Source organism: Kryptolebias marmoratus, linkage group LG2 (assembly GCF_001649575.2).
Source record: "Kryptolebias marmoratus isolate JLee-2015 linkage group LG2, ASM164957v2, whole genome shotgun sequence".
Classification (NCBI taxonomy): Eukaryota; Metazoa; Chordata; class Actinopteri; order Cyprinodontiformes; family Rivulidae; genus Kryptolebias; species Kryptolebias marmoratus.
This window is the reverse complement of record NC_051431.1, coordinates 34,876,472-34,893,030: the sequence shown is the minus strand read 5'-3', so window position 1 is coordinate 34,893,030 and position 16,559 is coordinate 34,876,472. Positions and strand designations below refer to the sequence as shown.

The 16,559-nt window shown below is 39.9% G+C and overlaps 1 protein-coding gene across 5 annotated transcripts in view; it reads left to right on the top strand.

The window, feature by feature from the left end:
• Positions 1 to 386: 386 nt before the first annotated feature.
• The window catches only part of mrtfab (myocardin related transcription factor Ab), a 58,952-nt gene continuing 42,779 nt past the window's right edge, over positions 387 to 16,559 (top strand). For 2 of the 5 annotated variants that reach the window (XM_017433642.3, XM_017433640.3), the window contains exons 1-3: positions 387 to 675; positions 1,251 to 1,309; positions 8,394 to 8,585. In XM_017433642.3, coding sequence (XP_017289131.1) covers positions 1,294 to 1,309; positions 8,394 to 8,585 — 208 coding nt within the window. In that variant the 5' untranslated portion in view covers positions 387 to 675; positions 1,251 to 1,293. Of the gene's footprint in view, positions 676 to 707; positions 852 to 1,250; positions 1,310 to 8,393; positions 8,586 to 13,155; positions 13,456 to 16,559 lie in introns of those variants that run through there. The other 3 variants (XM_017433644.3, XM_017433641.3, XM_017433645.3) reach the window with 3 other exon arrangements.

The following is a 16,559-nucleotide window of genomic DNA, read 5'->3' as shown; positions in this document are numbered from 1 at the left end:
ACTCTATAAGAACAAGTGGAATGGATTTGATAACGACGCACCAAAGAGGATCTCTACCTTACACTGTAAAGAAAAAGAAAACTGACAGATTTATGATCATATATTTGAGTTAATAATGAAATAATATATGGTTATTCATTTAAACTCATATTCTGGCCACATTATATGGAATTTTTGTAAAAAAAATAAAATAAAATTTGACACCAAAATTATTTAGGGGGGCTTGAAAACATTTTAGGGGGGCTGAAGCCCCCCTAAAACAGGCATAGTGACGCCACTGGTAACGAGGTTTCTTTCATACGAACTTGTTGCTGCCCGCATCCTGCAGTACCTACAGTTTGACACTAGAGGGAGGTAAAACCCGCGCAGAACATAAACTGCAAAATAAACAATCTATAGCGCAGAGTCAAATGAGTTAGCTTAATGAGCAGCGAGCATACACTCTTCCCGTCACGTTAATCGTTGTGCATATTTTATAAAAGAATGTGATCTTCTGTCACAGCATCGACTGACGGAGTTAACCTCTGGGAACGATGTTGTTGTTGTGAAGTGGGCTGTCTCGTCCCACGCACAGGAGGCTTTTCCGGGTAAAGTTTCCTTTGTGATTCCGAAGTGGCAGCGGGATGCAGAAGCCGTTTATCCTCGGACACAACATATAAATGGCACCAATGATGAGTAAGCATTGATGTGTGCATTGAATACACAGATTCTGAGCAGCGGGCTCGTGTGTAGAGACGAGAAGAGCCGCGGCTCGGTTAGATGTTAGCGGTGATGTCGACCTGCTAACAGGGTTGTTTGTCTGCACTTAAACTCAGAAGACTTCACATGCCCGAGCGATGAGCATTGAAATGGTATGGGCGTTAGATTTTTGTTTTCATGTGTTACTTATGTGCGGTTTTAAATTCCAGCCTGACTTTCAGTATTTGGTGAAATATGCGACAGTTTTCCCAGACAAGCTAACGATAGCTAGCTTAGCCTGTATGTTTTGGACAGTGACAGCTGCAGGTTGCGGACACATGAGGACATTAGAGGCCTTCTGAAGCGTCAGTCCCTCCAGTCAGCACCATTAGTTGTCCCTGTTCTTGTTATAACCACGTTAAGTACACAACAAGGCCCGTTTGTCTGCTGGGAAAGGCCCTGCTGCTGGCTGCATCATGGGTCCGCATTCCGCTGGTCTCCATCAGTCTGTCTGTCAGGAGAAAAGATTTTATCACCAGACTGTTCTCTCTCTCGTGTTTTTCCTTCAACAGATCCACTCCCTGTCTTCTGCTGAGATGGCAACTCTCCCCGTCAATGTTTGGTAACACAGGTGAGCATCAAGCCTGGGTGTCTCCCATCGGAGGGAGAGCGATAATGTGTTTGCCCATTCGTTTGTCTGTCTGTAAACAAAATATCTCACCAACCACTGGATGGATTTTAATGAAACTCCAAGAAAGTAATCACTGGATGATGCTGTGATCCCTCGATCCCTCCAAGATCTTTAATTGAAAACACAAAGACTTCAAGTTTAAAGTTCTTTTATTAAGCAATAACAGTAATATATATATATATATATATATATATATATATATATATATATATATATATATATATTGTTGTGTGAACTCAGGTATTTCTGCAGAACAAATGAGCTTGTGGAAAAAACTTCTTTCAACACCTTTCCTTTTGAGGCCTTGAGCAAACCTAAAGTTTAACACTTTAACACTCTGAAACTACGTAAATATTAAGCCAACCTAATAGCTTTTAAATCATGAAACACTTATTAAACAACATAATGTGATTATATATCCATAAATAAGCTATAAAAGATCAAAACCCTTCAATGTACCATCTACAACCACCTAACTTTTGGAGTCAAGCTAATTCAAGATGGCTGCTGCACCAGTCTTATCTTAGCAATTTTAGCAAATACAATAAAAAGCGTAATCTCAGTTTTACAGAAATTGATGTGGTAGTACCTGAAAGTTAACTTCAACACATACTCTGAGTGCTAACAGATCAAGCAAGACCTGTTTTTAAAACTTTGCCATTAAATATTTGGGTCAAATCTATATTGTTAGCAAAAATATTGTATTAACAACTAGATTGATTTTCATGAAACCTTCAGAAATCATTGGATATACATTTTGAACTGATTAAATTTTGGAGTCAGCCCAATTTAAGATGACTGCCACAGCCAACTGACCTTAGGAAATAGAAAAAAGTGCTATTACTCAGTCACTTTGTCAGATACTGAGCTGGTAGTAGCTCAGCATGTCCAACACACATCTTAATGAAACCTACAGAAACTAATCATTGGAGGTACATCTACAACTGATTAACCTTTGGAGTCAACCCTGTTTAAGATGGCTACCATCTTGATAGCTGATTGACCTTAGCCAACACAGAAATGCCTATCAGCTGGTCAGTTTTAAACGTATTGAGCTCAAATTTGGTGTCGTGGGAGCTGAGAGTCATGCCCAACACATACTTCAAGTAGTACATTGTGCATTAAAATCTTGACATTCACTGTTAGAGTTAACCCTATTTGTCTGTTAGCAAAAAATCTCATGAAACACTGCTTGGATTTCTGTGAAACTGAGTAATTATTGGTTGTACATTTACTACTGATTAACTTTTGATGTCAAACCAACTGAAGATGGCCACCACCTTAGCCTACACAATATGGCTAGAATTCAGTCATAATGATTTTTTTAAGGCTTGACTAAAATGGCTGCAACTCTCGCATTTCTTGACATAAGATAATTTTAGTTTAAAACTTTGGTATGAAAGTCGGAAGGTAATATGCATTTTTTTCAAGAAATGCTTGGCCGTTAATTATTTTGTTTAGTGCAGCTCGGAGCCACATCCTCTGCCTCTGAGCAGAGATGGTTCTGTAATTCGTAATTCGTGGTAATGTTTTTCCTGTGTTTCATATTCAGAGAATCAGAGTTGTCGGGGTGTGTTCTTCTCATTGTGTACCAGTATAATGGGAACACATTTCTCAGAGACTAGTGTGGATGTGTGCAGAGGAATGTGGGTCTTTTTCTGCACTACACCAGGACATGTCCACACAGCAGCCATGTGTTGGAATGAGGCAACCAATGTTACTGTCAACAGCTGGGTAATTAACTGTGCATTATTTGATAAGCCAAATTACAAAAACAGGGTTTCCCCCAGAAAAGAGGCTGAGCCTGGTGATAGGTGGCCGTTCGCCGGCCGACTGTGATTCAGTAAAAAAATAATTAAAGTTGACAGAAAGTTGAAAATATGGCTATTTATTATGTGATATTGTAAGATATTTGTGCCAAATATTTACACAACTACAGTTTGACAAAAAGGCACTTTTGAAATACTTTTTTTAAACAAAAATACAATTAAAATAAATACAAATTGTTTGCACCTAATTTGAATCCGAATTTAAGTCACATTTACAAATAAATTAAATTAACATAAATGAAAAAAAGCAAACAAGGCACCAACACATGTCTCACATCCAGGCCAATAAATAACAACAGAGAACTCTGAAAAACAGACAGATGCTGTACTGTACTGTGCTTTTTGTGGCACAGGCTGCATGTTGGATCACTACATGTAACAAAACAACATTTAATGCTGAATTTAATAGCATCATTTTACTGGTAAACAAGGATAATATTTTCACTAAGTACGAAACATGCTTACCATATTCAGTCTTGTAAAGCCACCTGCTGAATTTCGGCTCAACTAACCATTTTTGGTTAAACCCGCTCGTTCCATGTTTATTGCTGTGGCTCCAGCGACCTGCTAACTCCAGGTAGCTGAAGGAGGCTCGGCCTCACGGCTCATTAGAGTCCCACAGGGCTCCGCGAACAGCATGCGGNGTCACGCAGGGCTCCGTGAACAGAGCGCGGTCCTGAGCGAGGTGGGGGCGTTTATACTTGGTGCTTACCTCGGTGCAGTATTCTCCCAAAAGACAGGGGGCAGTACGCTACGTAAACAGCACCAAGTTACAAAAGGTGCACGACGTGACACCGCGCGGGACCTTCATGCAGGGGCGGGGACAGCACGATTGCGTCACTGTTGGCGCACACCCTCGCACGGTGAGGTAGATAAATGTAGCGGTTTTGGGGGCGGGGGTGGAAAAAACGTGTAATAAAATGACGTATTCATAATAAACAAGCGGAGCTTAGCCTGGCGGTCCGCCAGGCTTATAATACACTGGAGAAAACCCTGCAAAAAGAAGACTCTCTTGGTTGATATAAAGCCACTTGCAGTTTGTCATTCCTTCTCAACAAATGATAAACATCTGAAAGTGACGCAGTCATAGAATCATGATTTCAGGATGTCAGGGCTCACATTATCTCACCAGCTCATCATGGTTGGTTTGAACAGTTAATTAGTTTTATGTTGGGTTAGACATCTTGTCAACCATTTATATTTAAAAATGATTCTGTGTCTAATAAGTGAATCATTGAATTTTATTATTGGATGAACGAATTTGACTGTTACTTCTTGTTCTTACTATTTTGATTTGTTTACTGGTTTGTTTTGTCTCTGTGTGAAGCTGTGTGAGTTTTTCTTTTAAATGTGATTTAAAGTCTATAAAATGACAGTTCACATTAAGTTGATAGATTTACAAACTCAGTCAAATGGGCAGAATGATCGGCTGATGCATACATAAAGCCTTTAGCTGTAAGGCTTCAGGGGTCTCATGTACAAAGACTTGAGTTGATTTCCTACTGAAACGTGGTGTAGAGCATATGCACAAACACATCTAGTTGTAAAAAATGGTAGGGGCCATGAAGTACATCTCGTTTAATATGGAACTGAGCGCAAGAGACACGTCCCCTTCATGCCTCCATTTAAATATGCATGTTTGATTCTCCTTTCTGCGTGATCAGTCATCATGGTGATATTGTGGAAAGAAAAGGAACCTCACGGAATGTTGGTTTGAAACACTCCGTGTTGAGATTAAGAAGCGCAAAACACGTTTTTATGCTGTCCTCTGGCAATAGCGCAGAGCGAAAAAGGACTGACAGTGAGCTATCGCCATTTTCGGGTAAGCCAGTGGATGAGGCCGAGGCATTTCAAACTTTATTCATGTGTTTATATTACTACTATGAACACAGGGGCACTTGGGCTGAATACTCTGAAACTGTAGTTTAACCTGCAAAAACAGGAAATTACTCACTCGAGCCACTAACTGGAAACAGGGAATCAGGGGAATTAATATCAGGACAATTAAATGAATTTAAACACCAAGATGTCCCCCATCCTGCATTGTGCAAGCTTGTAGTTTGTTAACAGCTGTTCATTAGAAAGAATGAATCGTGTTGAACTAGGCTACATCGCCACAGTGTTGGTTAGTTGCATTTGAACATCTTACCTCTCTGACATACAGATAATTCCATGGCAGCTTGGATCAGGGTCGACTGGAACAATCCTGATTGATCTGAAATGTCCCTGCTGGTGTAGGAAACCCCAGTGTAGTCAGCGGCTGAAAGAGCGGCCACAGCTCAGAGCACAGTTCCTACAGGATTGATCTTGGAAACCTAAAGCAGCTGATTGCCCAGTCATCATCTTAGCTCAGAAAATCCTTTTGGTCTCTAAATATACACTCTTCACACTTCACACATTTGCAAGAAAAGTGATAAGTAAGGTTAAAGCCAGTGTTGTAAAGGTACTTTCTGCAGCACTTTGTGCTTACTTTAATATTCATTCATGTAATTTTATACATGAATGTATTAAATCCTCATGTTCCTCTGGTGAGTAAAATAGTTGTTGTTCTTGTTTACCTTAAGTGTCTTCAACAGACCAGTAATTGTTGAAATGTATGTACTCCAGCCAGGAAGCAGGCATGTCATTTCATGTCTGACACATCTAAAGTTTTGCATAGAACAGTGTGTACGCCATGTTTTTGTGCCTTTTCACCCTTCATACACGAGGCTCCTGGTGAGGATGCAAATATAATGGTTTGACGAATAGATTTAATGACATTAGTTTGTCTTTCTATGTTGATGCTGCTTTAGTTGAACATATTCTGTATTTATGTAACCTGTGATGATCTCAAACCTTTTCTCCATTTTGGCCAAACTCACAGGGTGCTACAACTTATTTTTAAGAAGTTCTTGTATAAGTAAATGTGACAAAAAAATGTCTGTCTGATTTTTGTCCTAACCTGTTTGTTTATAAATGGTTCCCACATAATTATAGCATTCTGCTTTTAAATGTGTTGGGCTTTATTAAACTTGTCTTAACTTATTGAAAAAGCCATGATAAAAACTTGCAGAAATGTCTTCGCTTGTGCATTGAATAAAAAAAATTTGTGTAACGTGGTTAACTCAGGTGTGTAGGTGTGGGGCTCAGTGTTTTAAATGTGGGACATGTATTGTTTTAAAACATGATAAATGAACTCAGTTTAATAGTTCTCTTTATGGTTAACTAATGTTTTCAACTAAATACAAAGTTGATGTGTATTATCATTGATCTTTCATCTGTAATAAATCTGTTTTTTGTTGGCTGGTTGCTCAGACCATACATTACCACTTCATCAGATTATTGAACCGCAAAGCCAGCTTACCTTTTCACATGTCGGCCGTCTTGGCTCTGTTACTACCTTGCTTTGTGGAACAAAGGCACATCAGGTGTGGGTTGGTTTCAATATCCTTTGCTTTCCTCGGTCCATTCAGAAATCATACTGAGGCAGCCAGAAGCAGGGTTTCCTCCAGCGTATTATAAGCCTGGCGAGCCACCGGGCTAAGCTTCGCTTGTTTATTTTAAATACGTCATTTTTTTCATGGTTTATCCACCCGCACCCCCAAAACCGCTACCTTTATCTACCTCACCGGGTGAGGGTTCGCACGCCAACAGTGATGCAATCGTGCTGTCCCCGCCCCTGCGCGAAGGTCCCGCGCGGTGTCACGTCGTGCACCTTTTGTAACTTGGTGCTGTTTACGATTACTGCCCCGTCTTTTTGGAGAATACTGCAGTGATGTAAGCACCAAGTATAAACACCTTCACCTCACGCTCAGGTCCGTGTGCTGTTCACGGAGCCCTGCGTGACTCTAATGAGCCCTGAGGCCGAGCCTCCTTCAGCTACCTGGAGTTAGCAGGTCGCTGGAGCCACAGTAATAAACATGGAACGAGCGGGTTTAACCAAAAATGGTTAGTTGAGCTAAAATTCAGCAGGTGGCTTTACAAGACTGAATATGGTAAGCATGTTTTGTGCTTAGTGAAATATTAATATGACCCGTGCTAATTTATCCTTGTTTACCAGTAAAATGATGCTATTAAATTCAGCATTAGATACGTTTTGTTGTGTTGTTCCATGTAGTGATCCAACATGCAGCCTGTGCCACAAAAAGCACAGTACAGTACAGGATCTGTTCTCTGTTCTCTGTTGTTATTCATTGGCCTTGATGTGAGACATGTGTTGGTGCTTTGTTTGCACTTTTCCATTTATGTTAATTTAATTTATTTGTAAATGTGACTTAAATTAGGATTCAGGTTAGGTGCAAACAATTTGTATTCATTTTAATTGTATTTTTGTTTTAAAAAGTATTTCAAAAGTGCCTTTTTGTCAAACTGTAGTTGTGTAAATATTTTACAATATCAAATAATAAATAACCATATTTTCAACTTTCCTGTCAACTTTAATCATTTTTTTTTTACTAAAAAACGGCCAGCCGATTGTGAAACCACCGGGTTTAGCCTCTTTTCTGGGGGAAACCCTACAGAAGGTGTCTTTTTCCAGCTTGAAGTGTTTTGTGAAAGTGCCTAGTGTGTCAGAACAGATCCATATTAATAATGTGGTGAAACATTCTGTTTAGACTCTGAACTGTCCTTGCTTGGTGAGCTCCATTTTTCTTGTGTCTTTAGTCTTCCTTCACAAGACACTTCTAACCTTTGACTGTTAATTGTCAGATGGCTGAGTGTTTGGAAGTAAGGTAAAGACAGAGCTCTACAAATGGCCTTTCTGAAAGAGCTGCTACAGCACCGGTTTTAAAAGCTCCAACAAGCAAATTGTTCCCTGATGGCTGATTTAATCTTCAGGCTTCAGATCCACATTTTTCCTTGCTTCAAAGATGTTTGTAGGACAGGAGCACGAGATCTTTTGAGATGTTAAAGCTCAGAAAAGATAACATGACTGTGTAATGCTAAATTGACAGTAATGTGAAATTTTTTTAAAACAGCATTTTCATGAACCGTTATGAAAGTTTTGAGATTGGAGTTGTTTGAAGAAGGCATTAATCCACTTTGGTCTTAGTCCAGCTCATACTAACTATTGACTAGTTAATCTGGTCAGAATTAAACTCCGCTGTTCAAAGAGCTGTCTACAACAGGTAAAAGTTTGCATTAAACTTGATGGAGTAACACTTGTGTGAATCCTGATATTTTCACCTCAACATTAAACATTCAATCGTATGCTTTAGTTGCAGGTCACTCTGTCACCATGGCAACAGTAGACTCACTCAAGGGGGAGGAGCCAAGCCCCAGCGCTATGGAAGTAAGCGGGTGTTCAGACTCGGCCCCGAGCCCTCAGAGCGAGGCGGTGACCAACGAGCTTCAGGAGCTCTCACTTCAGCCGGCTCCGAATCTTCTGCCTCTGCAGGAACGCAAGAATGGTGAGACCCGTGGCCGTGTGATGCAAACCTTTTGTTCTACACTTATCACTGTTTGACTTTGGATAGATGTCAGAGGGGACATTAGCAGGAGCACACACCAGCACCTTGTGTCAGTATTCTCACTACTAAAATGTTAATGCAACTGTTATGGAAGGAGCCATTCTTCCAAATTAAACCCTGTTTTACTATTTTTGACCTAAACACAGTTATACAAGCAAACCCAAAATACAAACTCACATTTTAAAATCATTTTGAAGTTGTTTTTTTTGCCTGGCTCAGAAGGAGAAGCTGTGATAATGTTTTTGTTGTGTCTCTGTGTATGTGTGCGTTTGTATTCATATACTTCTACAACTGATTACCTTTTGGAATCGGTCCCATTCACCATACTAAGGCTGCCACCTTAGTAAACACAAAAGTGGATTTAAGTCAGTCAGTTTAACAGATGTTGAGCTTAAATCTGGTGTGGAAGTAGCTGAGCGTCATTTCAACGCACTACACTTTGTGCAACATATTTACACAAAGTTTTGACATTACCTATTAAAACCAACAATTCAGTGTAATTCAGTTTATTTTTTCATCTCAAGGCACTGTACAAAAACATTCACAATGCCCATTATTAAACAGCTTCACTGTCTGTTACCAAGCTATCTCATGAAATATTGGACAGAACTGAGTGAAACTTTCAGAAGGTCATTATGGGATGTACAACTTCGACTATTATTATTTGAGTTAAAAGTACCTAATTGAAAAATGACACTTATAATTTAAACTTTTTTTAATACAGTTAAATTAGGTAAATTCTACGAATTTGGAACCTCTCAAAATATGTCAAGTTTCAACTGTTCTTTGCATTTTTTTAGTTAAATCAATTAGGGAAATTTATTTTTTTTAACTTGTTTTTAACCTGTAATTTTTACAGTGTGCAGCTCCATTATTTCCCATCATAAGATGATTTTACTCTAAAACATCATGAAAGGTGACAGGGAGCAAAATATACTCTGTAGGCCCTTAATTTATTTAGCTTTACTCTGTTTTCTAAAAAGATCCTGATGTTTAGAAGTTTACACCTACCCATAAGAACTAAAAACATTCTCCACATCTTTGGAAAGTTTAATCTCTTACACCAGTGTCAACCTTAAGTTTACATCATGACTTACAGCTACTCATCACTCATATAAATTTGTCCACAGTCCAAAAATGTGCTCTCAGAGATTATTTTGAGTTAGAAGAGGTCAAGTTGAACATGGAAACATCTAAGATGGCAAATTTCAGATGTGTCACATGTTCATTTGGTTCATTTGTCGGTAAAGAAATGAGATGGCCTCACCTCAGAGAGCATCAAGAGACAAGTGAAACAAAATTACAGTGTCTTGCAAAAATATTCACCCCTCTTGGTGAATATAACGTTTCTTTTTGTTGTTATACAACCTGGAATTTAAATGGGTTTTTAATTTGATTTGAGAAAAGTAATTCTGCAACAATTACTTAAGATTAATGAAAGTTAAGCTGGTGAAAAAAAACTACAGAAGTGAAAAAAATGTAAATGTATTGCATATGTAATTAGTCCTTTGTCTCGACACTTTTTGCATCAGTTCCTGCATCAAGTGTCTTCATGTCTGTCTCTGTGATCTTGGACTTTTTGTCCGTTCTTCAGGACCAAAATGGGTTGGATGGATGCTGCTTGTCCAACAAGCTCTAAGTCCAACCAGAGATTGTCAGTTGTAACGAGGTCTGGGCTTTGACTGGACCATTCCAGGACCTTCACCTGGTTCTCCTTAAACCAGTGGAGTGTTGCTTCAGCTGTGAGTTTCGGCTCATTGTCTTGCTGGAAGCTGGACCTCTGTCTCAGTCTCATATCCATGGAATCCTCTCAACTATTTCTCTGTATTTTGCTCCATCCATCTTTCTTTTAACTCTGACCAGTTTCCCAATCCCTGCTGATTAAAAAAAAAAAAAAAAAAACATCCTCACAGCATGATGCTGCCACCACCATGCTTCACTGAGAGGATGATGTTCTCAGCATGATGAGAGGTGTTGATTTGCTTCAGACAAGATGTTGTCCTTCCTGTTTGGTCTCATCCAACTGCTGCACTTTCTTCTATATGTTTGGTGGAAAATATCCAAACAGTCCAGCTCTTTAATTAATTAATATATTTTTCCTTCCACTCTTCCATGAAGTCCAGCTCTGTGCAGCTTCTAGTGCTCCTGTGGGCAGATCCTCCCATCTCCCAGCTCCATCAGGGTTATCTTTAGCCTACTGGATGGTTCTCTGATTATTGCCCTTCTAACCCGCTCCATGAGTCACCTTTTTATTTCCTAATAATGGATTTAATGGAGCTCTGTTGAATGTTCAGTGTTTCTGTACTTCCCTATAACTTTGTCTCTGAGCTGTGTGGAAAGTTCTTCATGTTTGGTAGTAGACCTTACTACTTAAAGGAGTGGAAGTGCTGCTAGAACGGATGGATATAGACTGAGACCATCTGACACCTATCAGATCCCTCCCAGGTGAATCTTATTGTGTTGCTTCTGAAGGTAATGGTTGGGGCTTCAAGGCAAAGGGAGTGAATACATTTGCACACACCACTTTTAGTTTTATATTTTTTAAGTATTTAGAAGTTTTTTTTTTTCCTCATTTAACTTCATTGATCATGATTATTTTTGTAGAATTATTACTTTTAATCAAATTGAAAAAAAATAAAATCATATTAAATCCAAGTTGTAAGGCAACGAAATAGAAAGATTACCAAGACGGTTGAATACTTTTGCAGCCAGCTGTAAGTGTTTAGGTGGAGCTGTGCGTATGTAGAGGACTATATGCTGTGAAGTGTTTGGGTCTCATTGGCTTGTTCCTCTCTGCTGGCCTCGTGCTACAGTAGATTAATGTGCGTTTGCTAGGTGGACCCACTCTCTAGGCCTGTTTTGTGTCTGGAGCCTGAACTCCTGCAGTTTTTATCCACAGACACTTGCAGCAGCTTCCTTTGGTCTGAATCACGGTAAAAAAAAAAAAAAAAGAACTTAACTGGATTTATGGACTTGGTATGTGTAAATTCACCCTGACAATTTCCTAATGAACTCAAGCCAGAAACCAATTGAATTTATTAAATTAATTAAGGTTTTCATTTGTCTGAAGGTTATTATTGCCCACCACTGAAAGGCTAGTGATAATAAGTGTCTCATTAACCACTGGATGGATTTTAATAAAACTCCCTGAAAGTAATCATTAGATGTACATTTACAACTTATTAACTTTTGGAGTCAGTCCAATGAAAGATGGCCACCACAGCCAACTGTTCTTAGGAAACAAAAAAATAGCTATAACTCAGCCAACTTTACATTTATTGAGCTAAAATTTGGTGTGGTTGTATCCTCAATACATACTCTGAGCATTAAATCATCTCACGAGGCTGTAAGTGTTTGACCAAAACAGCTAAAACTCCTTCATTTTTCAACGTAAGGTGTGTTTTGTTTGTTTGTTTTTCAAGGAAAGCTAGACCTTTATTTACAAAGGAGGTTGTTTAAATTTTGCTGCACTCTTCAACATTTCTTCAGGAATTTTCTAGTTTAAAACTTTAGCAGTAAGATAAAAAAAAAAGTGCAACCTTCATGTGAGTGCTGTTTCCATCATTTAGAACTATTTCGGGTTGTGCGTGTGGACGTCAGACGGTCCCACTTTCTGTCGCGGCCTCGGGCCACCACTCCCAGATTGAAACAACCGCTGCTGGTCTTGGACTGTTCCTGACACTTTACAGACATGTTGATACAGGCTCTCATGCAGCTAATCTAGCATCAAGTTATTTTCTGAGTGCAGGAGTGGCCATTTCTCAACTGTAAGTGTGTATTTTTTTTTTTTTTTGCATTACTACATTTTTAAGAATAAAACACAAAAGAGTACCTGCAGAGTAAAGCTTTTAAAGGTTTATCTCTGACACCAGGTTATGCAATGTGCTTACTCCTCAAGATTCCTTTCTTAGTAATGGCTGAATTCTCAGAGATTCATTGTCAAAACACAAATGTGCGCACGCATAAAAGGAGGAGACATGTTTTTTTTCCTTTTTTTGTAGGATGAGAATCAGAGCTACAAATTCAGAAACATCCAGATGATTTGATTCAAGATGCATAAAGTCTGATGTAAACAGACTGGTCTGAAAAGATGACTCCATTTCCTGTCTTCCCGGTTACAAACTTGCAACTAAGTTTTTCTGCAGCAAACGAAAGGGAATGTGTTGTGCTATTGTGACTGCGAATATTCCAAAAAACTGAAGCAAGTCTGAGTGTAGGAGTCTGGGCTGTTGGAGCAGCAGCAGGAGGAGGATGAGAAGCTAGGAGGAGGAGGAGGAAGTGTTGCATAACTTGTCACAGGGAGCAGAAGAAAAGCAAGGGGAAAATGAAAAGCAAGAAAAGAGGGGGCGTGTTACTTGTGCAGGAGTAGGTGAGGCTTGGCACCAACTTGTTTTTGTTGTTTTTCATTTGTAATTTCTAGATTAGCTGAGAATAAAGAGGAGTGAACCTTATTTTTGTCCCGTTTTAAGAAGAGTTTGAGAGAAGTTTGTGGACACAGGAAGAAGGTAGAACCGATGGGCGGACCTTCTTGTTACTTGAGGAGCAATAAGACACGCCCTCTCTGCCGGGACAGGCTCACACTTGTAGACAGAGTTTAGGTTGGAGAGTGTGAGCTGCGCTGCTACCTGTGGAGTTCCAGCTGCCAGTCAGGGAACAAGTTCTCTTTCTGGATTACTCTTCAGTTGGTTGCTGCTGTTGTGTGTGACCACATTGTCTACTGCTGGTGTTTGTGGAGCATCAGTCATTATTCATGTCAGGAAGGTGAAGATTCCCTTCAGCATGGTGCAGAGGGACATGACCATCCTGTCAGGTAAAGCTTGAGTACTTTGTTTTCTGCTGTCACGACTTAAAGTAACCTTCAAAGTCTACTTCCTGACAGATTTTCAGAGTTCTTGCCTGTACACCTCCTAGGATAAGAACTGGGATTTGTTAATTTTTTTTTAGATATTTTCAGCAGTACCAAAGATTTCTGGTTGGAAAGACAACCAAAACACTTTATTTGCTGCTATGGATTACAGCTGAAGTTTTTAACAGAAGAACAGAAGGGAGTAGTAAACTACCAATGGTTGTAAAGTAAATAGGTGTCTCCAGGGCAGAGGAAACAGGTGGGGCTGTGAGGCCAAGTTTTCAGGGTTCTCAGTGGATGAGGGTGTTGGCAGGTTGAAATATGTAGTTAAGAGGAGGAAGAGGGTTTTACTGGCAGCAGCTGTCAACTGTCCTGCCAGTGTAACACTTCTACTTGAAGTCGAACTTCAGTCAGACGATGGGCCTGGTTCTAGGGAGAGTTGAAAAGAGAAGGTGGAGACAAAGCTTTCTGACAGAGACCAGAGCTGGGGGGAAGTAGGTTAGAGGCATCACAGACTCTGCTCCAAATTTAAGTGGAAATGACCCAGCCATTTTAGTCAGAACAGACTGTTCCAGAATCACAACGTGGGCTACGTCCACCACCACAGAGACCAGAACAGCGCTGTCTGGAAAAGCATTTATTTTTTGAGTTGTGATGTATGAATGTGTCTTTAACAAAACCACAACAAAACTGTTGGCTCAGCCAGTAAATGCTGCAGTATTCGACTCAAATACCTGCACACTCGGCACACAAGGCTGAACCTCCTGGATCTTCTTACACGTACCTTTAACATGGATATCTACACTGCCTGGCCAAAAAAAAGTCACCACCAAAAAAAAAAAAGGTTAAAGACTAATATTTTGTTGGACCATGTTTAGCTTTGATTACGGCACACATTCGCTGTGGCATTGTTTCGATAAGCTTCTGCAATGTCACAAGATTTATTTCCATCCAGTGTTGCATTAAGTTTTCACCAAGATCTTGCATTGATGATGGTGGAGTCTGACCGCTGAGCAAAGCCTTCTCCAGCACATCCCAAAGATTCTCAATGGGGTTAAGGTCCGGACTCTGTAGTGGCCAATCCATGAGTGAAAATAATGTCTCAAGCTCCCTGAACCACTCTTTCACAATTCCAGCCCGATGAATCCTGGCATTGTCATCTTGGAATATGCCTGTATCATCAGGGAAGAAAAACTCCATTGATGGAATAACCTGGTCANTGAGCTCATCCTGTTGCTGAACCTGGACCTGACCAACTGCAGCAACCCCAGATCATAGCACTGCCCCCACAGGCTTGGACAGTAGGCAACACTTCACCTGCCTCTCGTCTTACCCTGATGCTCCCATCACTCTGGAACAGGGTCAATCTGGACTCATCAGACCACAAGACCTTCTTCCATTGCTCCAGAGTCCAATCTTTTTTCCCAGTTAGCCTCACTGACTAGTGGTTTTCTTAAGGCTACACAGCTGTTCAGTCCCAATCCTTTGAGTTCCCTTCACATTGTGCGTGTGGAAATGCTCTTACTTTCACTATTAAACGTAGCCTGGAGTTCTACTGACGTTTTTCTTTGATTTGATTTCACCAAACATTTAAGTGATCGCCGATCACAATCATTCAGGATTTTTTCTTCCTCAAAGACGATGGGTCCCCACTGTCCTTCCAGTTTTTAATAATGCGTTAAACAGTTCTTAACCCAGTGTTAGTAGTTTCTGCAATCTCCTTAGATGTTTTCTCTGTTTGATGCATGCCAATGATTTGACCCTTCTCAAACAGACTGACATCTTTTCCACGACCACGGGATGTTTTTCGACATAGTTGTTTAAGAAATAAGAAGCAACTCATTGCACCATGCAGTGTATCTTCTTTCAGAGCATCCTCAGAGAGCTCTGTCCTTTCTCTGCTCATGTTCACTGCGGTGCACACAGCGATACCAAACTACCCAGTGGCTGTTTGTTCTATTTAAACAGGCTGAATGTATGATGAAAAGCTCCTTTAATACGAATCAAGGTGAAATACTTAGTTTAAAACATTGAGAATGCAAAGATTAATCCTCTCTTTAAGACAATGGTGCCCAATCCTGGTCCGCGGGGCCACTATCCTGCATGTTTTAGTTGGTTCTCTGCTTTGACTCACCTAATATGAATGACTGCGTGATTAACAGGCTTTTGCAGAGCTTGAAGAGCTGCTGAAGAGCAGGGAAATATTTAAAACATGCAAGATAGTGGCCCTTGAGGACCATGATTGGGCACCACTGCTAAGGGGACCAACAAATCTGCCTGTACTATTTTAGCTTTTTTTTTTTTTTTTTTTAATAAAGAACAAATCTTTTTTTTTAACTTTTGTTTGTTTGTTTACCCTTATTGTAAACTAAAACGTTACAAATATACATTAGAAATTTGCTTCCACTTTTCGCAAGAAATGAAGTATTGTTATTTGTAAGGGTTATGTAAATATCTTACTTAACTTTTCTGTCATTATTTGAGTAAAAATACTTTAATACTCCAGAATGTGGTCACTCCATGGTCGTGCTGTCTTCCAGTCCACTTTTACTACATGAAACCTTTGTTGTTGGGGGGAACATGAGTAATTCTTATTGTTTTGCCCAATACATTTTGTGATTGTGTTGACCTGCAGAAATTAATTCAGTGAGGTTTTGGATTTTAGCCCTTTATCATTTAGACTTGTGAACTAAGACCCACTGTTCCCACTGGTTCATAATGACAAATGAGCAATAACTCAAATTGACTCATTTGTGCTGAGGTTTGCTCTGCAGGAGGCAGAAATGATTAGTTTCTTTTCACAAATTAAGTATCCTAAGGTGTTTAACACTCAGAGCTAGGCTCTGGTTCTGTTGGGCATTGTTTAAGATATGGAAGCTGGGTTTGAAACCTGGCCAAGGCTGGTTCAGCCCAGCAGTGATTCAGGGAACTGATGGGACTGTTATGTAACAGATTGGTCGGCTGCCAGCAACAGAGGCTCCGAAGCACTCAAAGATAAGAGCAGGAGGATGGTGAAGGGCCAGGAATCAGAGCGCAGGACTGATAGAAAGCAAGAAGCAGGGAGGTGG